The sequence below is a fragment of the Pleurodeles waltl genome, chromosome 8, assembly GCF_031143425.1.
Source record: "Pleurodeles waltl isolate 20211129_DDA chromosome 8, aPleWal1.hap1.20221129, whole genome shotgun sequence".
Classification (NCBI taxonomy): domain Eukaryota; kingdom Metazoa; phylum Chordata; class Amphibia; order Caudata; family Salamandridae; genus Pleurodeles; species Pleurodeles waltl.
The window spans coordinates 1,149,718,741-1,149,726,341 of NC_090447.1; the positions used below are offsets into that span (position 1 = coordinate 1,149,718,741).

General features: G+C 38.9%; 1 protein-coding gene across 1 annotated transcript in view; it reads left to right on the forward strand.

The window, feature by feature from the left end:
- The window catches only part of SUCLA2 (succinate-CoA ligase ADP-forming subunit beta), a 440,896-nt gene extending 438,515 nt beyond the window's left edge, over positions 1-2,381 (forward strand). Inside the window, exon 11 of the mRNA XM_069205385.1 lies at positions 799-2,381. Within this exon, the coding sequence (XP_069061486.1) occupies positions 799-873 (75 nt within the window). The 3' untranslated portion in view covers positions 874-2,381. The remainder of the gene's footprint in view (positions 1-798) is intronic.
- Positions 2,382-7,601: the final 5,220 nt, after the last annotated feature.

The window sequence follows — 7,601 nt, forward strand, 5'->3', positions numbered from 1 at the left end:
AGAGCTCTGCTCTGATGCAAATCTAACTTCTGGACACTTGCTGTAATAGCCAGAGACCATAGAGGGGAAACAACTGAGCATGAAAAAGTACGAAATGGTTCTACCATGTTAATCTCTTCCTTTGTCCAGTTTTTGACCAGGAACCCTTAAGTGATGTAAAGGGGATGTGCTTACTTTTAGATTCTTTTCACTATTGTCTCATACCACACACTACTATGGCCTACTTCTTTTTATCCATTGCTGGCCACAAGAAACCCTAGTTGAGCTGATGTGCGCTACGAATCAAGCCAGATCTAACATTGAATGGCGATACCAACTTACATCTATAAATGAGCGCCATCCTCCACTGAACGTTTCCCAGCAATTCGAGTAAAGGCCTGGGATACTCACACGTTCATTCCTTTCTCTGGGCCAGTCTTCTCAAAGATTAACTGTCACCCGCTTCAAACTCCTGCCTTCCCACATAGCCTCCGTTTATTCTACCCAAGTGCACATACATGCTTGTTTGACATGGACTGCAGCCACAGGTACAGTTCACCATTTCCTCGACACGCATCTCCTCCGTTGACAACCTAATCAAAGAAAAGTAACAGGTATGTAGTGTCTTTTCTCTAAACTCATTTTTTTTTTTTTACTAAGAAATTATCTCAAAATATGTTGTTGCATTCAAATATGCCTTATTATGTTTGTTTAGTGGCTGCTACGTTCTCATATTTACACCAGTTTCCAAATAATATTGTTTTGCTTGGAGACAATGTTGGCCATCTATTAATTAGTGTTTATTTGTGTTCCCTCCAGGTTGTAAAACTCTCTGAAATTGTAACGTTAGCGAAACAAGCCCAAGTGGATGTGAAGTTTCAGTTGCCAATTTGATTTTGATCATTGCATGTCTGGTTGAAAATGTTTAATGATGTGGTATATTATCAGAACACTGTTATTTGTTTTGTTCTTTTGACTTTTTAATTAAATGCCTCGAAAGCACGCGGTGGTACCTTACTACCTGGTGTTGAAATTGTATATTCTTCTTACAAATTTGCCAGAAATCATAGTAGGATTGGGTTGTATTGCTTGTTTTTGAATCTTTGATCCAAGCATTACCCCTTATTTACACCTCGAGCTTCTGCTGCACAATATACTTATTACTTAAGGCTTGTCCATTAATATCAAAACAAAAATGTCTGAAAATGCGCACATTCTCAACAGCGGAAATCCTTTCACATATTCACTAAAAATAGATAGCCACAAACTTGTTTTATGTTAGAGGCCTTCTTTGGTTGCTATAATATTGTTAGATGAGCACAAATGGTTATTTTTGAATGATGTTTCTCCCTAGAAATATCAAGTGAAATTAATTCTATCTGCAGATATTAATCTCAATTCATTCAGACACCATTTGTAGTAATCCAGTTACTATCGCCTTATTATTGGAAGGCTTTCCCTCCTGAGTACTGCTAAAATAGGTTATCTGAATTGTAAAGTTTAAGCCTGTCAGATGGATGATCCGGAATTGGAGCAAGTCACAGTCTAAATTGTACTGCGACGTCCTTTTATTTCAAGTCCCTGGCTGTGTATTCAGTTTTGTTTATCAAGTTCCAATCAAAGATAATGAACACATAGGGGGTTATTCCAACTTTGGAGGAGGTGGTAATCCGTCCCAAATGTGACGGATTTACCACCAGCCGCATTACAAGTTCCATAGGATATAATGGACTCGTAATATGGCTGGTGGTATATCCGTCACTTTACCGTCACTTTTGGGACGGATTACCACTTCCTCCAAAGTTGGAATAACCCCCATAGTCTTTGCAGTTGCCCTTCATGGTTAGGAGCTATGTGGCCTTTCATATAATGATACAGCTAGTGTTCCATAGGTTTGAAAGCCATGGCATTAATGCATTACTTGAAACGACCGCAGAGTTATTTCAAATGCCCGTTTATTTGTTTTTTTATGTCCGATCTAAATTTATATTTTCAATCAAGAAGCGTACCAGATTTACTCAGAGCAGTATTTTATAGGCAACCATATAAAGTTGTTTCCATGTATGCATTTTTTTCATTTTTTTATGTTATGGCGATGTAAAGAAAAACGTAATTTTAGTGTAGACTGGTCCTTTCTAAAGTACTGTATGAGGCAAGGACACCAGAGCTGCTGCTTCATTTGTACACACTGTTGCTCCCATGTTTCCCTTGTGTATATAGATATATATATATGGAGTACTTAAAATAAAAGTTCTGAAACATATTTAAGAAATGGGTCTTGCTGTTGGAGAAAATTGTTTCAACTATAAATTACAAAATACAGTACAGTTTTAACAGACAGCTTTCTAGCATTAGTTGCTTTGACATTTCTACTAATAAATGCAGTTTTGTTATCAAACGTTTTTGCCTGTTTCAGAACTAGTCTCATTAATTGTGTTGGTAGTGTAACATATTTATTGTCTGAACTACAGTTACTTCTGGTTTGTTAACATTTTATGTTATTTATTCTGGAGGAACAAGGTTTTACTTTCTAGGTGAATCTCGTCTCAAAAACAGGATCTGGTTTTCAAAAACCGGATCCTGTTTGCAGTCAATTGCTTTCTGGAGTCCCTTGGGATTTGGCAAGGCACCATCAAAACTTTTCATTCACCATAGGATGTATGTAGATCCCTTATTGGAATGTCTTCCATTTGTCGGTTCGATACCCAGCCATTACTGTATAAAAGGTAAGTAGAAGGAGCATGTTAGAAACTGGGGTCTCTCCTTGGTAGGATGTGCGTCCTGTCCATGTAGAGACCACAGTCTTAGGCTAAGTCATTTCCACAACCCAAATTAACCTGTGGTCACCTCCCCACCCCCTTCCCCCCCCCCCCCCCCGGTAGCTTGGCACAGAGCAGGCACGCTCAACGTGGAAGGTAATGTGTAAAGTATTTGTGCAGCACTCCCAGTAGCACAGTGCAAGACACCACAAAGAGACTCAACACTGGCTTTAGAAAAGTAGAATTTCTTTATGTAAAGTATGAGCTCTTCCCTCCCTCCAACCTAGTCCAGCCTAGTGATGGGCTATCAATTTGCATACACCACACCCAAGCTTCCTTTGTGTGTGCCTGTCTAGTGGGAATGCACAAAACCTGTCCCTCACCTACCCCAGACGTGTATTCAGAAACAGGCAGAGGCCCATGATGGTTAAAGTAAGAAAATGCCAACTTTCTAAAAGTGGCATTTTCAAACTTACAGTGGAAACTCTGACTTCACCCTAAGTTGTAATTTTGAATTGTCGTACCAGAGACGCCAAACTCCATATTTCTAACTCGTCCCATTGGGAGGCTATATTTGAAAGAGGTTTCAAGGCAACCCCAGTGCTATTCTATGGGAGAGATAGGCCTTGCAACAGTGAGAAACACATTTAGCAGTTGTTCACTTTCTGGGCATGTTAAACTTAAAAGCACATGCCCAAGTTTTTAGATACACCACACCATGCCCTTTGGGGGTAACTAGGACCTACCTTAGGGGTGACTTGCATGTAATAAAAAGGAAGGTTTGGGCCTGCCAAATGGGTGCTCTTGCCAGGTTGAAATGGCAGTTTTAAACCTGCACACACATGCTCTGCAATGGCTTGGAAGACTACTGTGGTAGGTGGCGCACAATTAGTGCCGCAGGCCCACGAGTAGCTTTTAATTTAAAGGTCCTGGTCTATGTTGCACTATGTTGCACTTTACTAGGGACTTGTAGGTAAATTAAATATGCCAATTGTGGAGACACCAATATTAGCATGTTTTGAAGGACAAAGCTTTTGCACTTTAGCAATGGTCAGCAGTGGTAAAGTGCCCAGATCCCTAAAGGCCAGCAAAACCAGGTCAGACAAAATAGGAGGAAGGCAAAAAGTCTGGGGATGACCCTGCAGAAAGGGTCATTTCCAACAGTGCCCATGCAACTCTTGCTGTGCCCCTTTATTTGTTTGCTTCCAGTTTCACTAAATGTGATCTAGAAACGACAGAGGCTAAAGAAAGCAGTTGGCCGATTGAAACTGTAGTTCTGTTTTATCAATTGGGTTTCTCTGCACCAAAGATGATGGGTAACCCTTGCTCAGGAAGGCCTTAAACGTGATGACATTCATATCTTAATTATGGGTTTTTTAACACTAGAATATCTCAGCATATTTAGAAACAGAGGTACACTTCAAAACAAAAGAAGTTTCTTTTAAAAATAAGTAATAATGCCATCTGAGCTTCAATTTTGTCAATAGCGACACAGTGTGGTCCGATCCACCCACAAATTTCTCTGGGAGAACACAAATGGATCTCAATATTTTCTCATGGTCCTGCCTAGTCTCAGAAATAGTTTTGATCAAAGAAGCAAACCAAGAATAGGTCATTCAATAAGGGGTAGCAGATAAAAATCGAAGGCACCCTACAGACCTTTGGGACTTGAATCACTTTTTTGTGTTTGCATATTGTCCTGGTCTGGTCACTTTTTCGTGTTTGCATATTGTCTTGGTCTCTACCTGGTCTACAGCTCTGTAATTAGGGAGGCACATCAGGGGGAATGCAATTGAGCATATTAGAGGAAATTGAATCGCAGTCCTGTCTTAAGACCTCATCTCACAGCAATTGTGCAGACTGGAAAAACTTTATGGAGCTTCACTTTGATAATATTTGGCATTGAAGTTGAAACAAGTTGCACGAATAATACTTTGAACCTTTTATAGGAGGTTGACTCAAAGTTTCAATGTTTTTTGTTTTTTTCACAATCTGGTTCTTCCCCTTCAAATGTAGGCAATAATTAATTGTACGCCCTATAGTAATGTCTAATTAGAACTGGGCATGATCATAGCTTATACTATTTTAGATAGAAGTAAAAAAAAAATTTGCAACATCTATTGCAACTTTAAAATTAAAGTTAAACACGTTGTGAATGCTGTAAAATAATCATAGCGATCAGAACAAACCAAGTTTAGAGATAGCCAAAAGGTGCACCTGTGTCTCCTGGACTCGTGACTGTTGGTTATGACCCGATTTGTTACCCAAGGTGGACAACAGCCTTCAGCAAAGATTTGTACTGTGGCTGCTTTGTTGCAAAAGCACAATGTCTGCATTTGCAGCCCCTGAAACCCTGCAGAGAGGATTTTGTGGGACCCCGAAATCCCTGGACATGGTCATCCTCACTCACCTGTGGACCGAGGACTCAACTGGATTTCACCTCCCATGGACCACGCAGCACCAGGAGCATCCTTGAGCATCTTTAAGCCTGCATCCCACAGCATCAGGACCTCTCCACTGTCATCTATGGCACTCATCCAGTAAAGTTTGGATCTTGCTTTAAAAACACTAGTGGTCAGGTAACTGTCCAAAGTATTCTTTATGTCCCCCTAGTGCTCTGTTCTGTCAGACTTGGTCGCCCAACTCGGACTGGAGTTGTCGAACCAACTGTTTCAAATTTTCCAAAAGGTTCCCAACTTATTTATTGCTTCTATAATCTGTATCTCCGGAACCATCCAGTAGGTTTTGATGATTAAGGTCTCTAAAAATTCATAAAAATAAGCTCTGTTATATGAATTGGTGTTTTGTTTTTTTGTGTTGTGTGACTTTATTTCGTTGTTTGGCGCTTTTAAATGCTTTACACATTGTTTATTTGCTAAGCCTTATTGCTCGCAGCCACAGCTGCATATATTCATACACACACACATGTATAAAATAAATAAATAAATTCAAATCACCATAGATGTGTCGTTTACTTTTTTTGTCGTACTTTTGTCAAAAAGACTATTGGACATAAAAAATATCTGTTTCCTTGTACAGTGTGCAACATATTTTTCCACAGTTAAGAGGGCACTTATTGCTTTCAGTTTGCGTTTGTAATAAAATAAGTTTCTTGTTTCAAATTATATTATTTAAGGGAGTGTACTGAAATTTAATTGAAAATTATTAGTTTGTATCTCTAATTCTGCAGTAACCCGCCATGGCACTGCGTGTTATCTGTGCCTTTGTGCAATAAAGTCAGAATGTCCCATTTTGGTTAAACCTCAACATAGTATTTTACTGGTTGTCTGCTATGTAAATAGTGTGGCATTTTATGGTTAGGGGAAACAGAAGCTAGATAGTTTTTATCCTTCGAATCCACTAATATACTTTTTGTTTCGGGAGAAAGGTTCACGATTTTTAGGTTCACAATACCACACTTTACAGCTAGTCCTATAACTTGCTATTGTTTTATCATTCTTATTGGGAGTGCGATTATGCTTTACCATTGTAGAGATTCTATGCAGGAAAGCCCTTTGAAATCCCTTGTAGGGATTCTTTAGGGTGAAACCTCCCCGCATTTATAATGGGGTTTATTTGTTTTCATTGAAGGGTGTGCTTACCATAAAATGGTGTATATGAATAGATTAAAAAACTCTATAGCATCCAAACTCATGGTGCAGATAAATTTGAAATCCGAATGATTTTCATTCAGAAATAAAATATTTGTAGTACGTTTCTCTTTAGTTATTCTCTAAAATATTCGGATCCAGACCCATACCTCTTTCATGTACTTTCAAATCCTGTGAACCTCATGCATACTTTTCTCAAACAGACCGATTCTTAAGTTTTGCATACGACAGGAGCAATACGGATCCCATCACCGACTTCAGCCCTAAAGGAACTATTCAGTGTTAATAGTGGTGTAATACATATTTGGACATTTCAGTTCACATCGTTGTTTGTCTAAATACAAGACCGATTTATCAGACAAAAGGTATTACAGCGCTTCTAAACCATCATCAAGTAGGATACTGCGTATAATTGATAAAATATGCACACATTAAGAGGGACCAGACAGCACTTTCTACACAGGAAGACACCTTACTCTCCTGCTGACGATTCCTGTGTATTTGATGGACCGTGGTATTGATGTAACATAGTGTAATAATTATGTGTTTAAATATATAGAGATGTTATATTTATAAGGGTTCGGTTGCCTCTGATAATGTGTTCCCAGGGTGTTTACCTCTTTTCAAAGTGAAGTAAAATGCATGCCTGGTCGCAGACAAGAATACCCCTAACGGTCTAGCCTTAAATTAGTTTATCCTTTTTAATTCAAGGCTTTTGTTCATTGTATGATGGCTGTTAAAAATTGAGTTGTTTGAGCAACCACAATCCTAGTTAGCCAAATTCTATTATAAACTGTGCTCAACCTCTGGTAACTTGGCACAGAACAGTCAGGCTTAACTTGGAGGCAATGTGTAAAGTATTTGTGCAAAACTGTGAAAACATTACACGAAAATATTCTAAGTTAGAAAAATAGATCTGAATTTAATAAATAAAACAAGACCAAAAGGACACAAAGTCAATAAGTAGAATTTGAGTTATGATTTTTTAAAGAATTACCTTCAAAATTGTGTTTAGAACCAATAAGCGCCAATAAAGATATCTGGTCACACTAGACCAGGACAAAGTCAAAAGTTCAGGCCGTCTGCGATGTAGAGCTGGCCAGCCACATGTACCCATTTGGGCTCGCTGAAGAAAAGTACAGTAAATCTGCATTGCAGAGTGATAGTTTGGTTCTGAACCATGCAGTAGAGGGGATGCTTTACTTTTTTCCAACAGCAGCAATGCATTGGTTCTGAGATGTGGTGAGGCTGA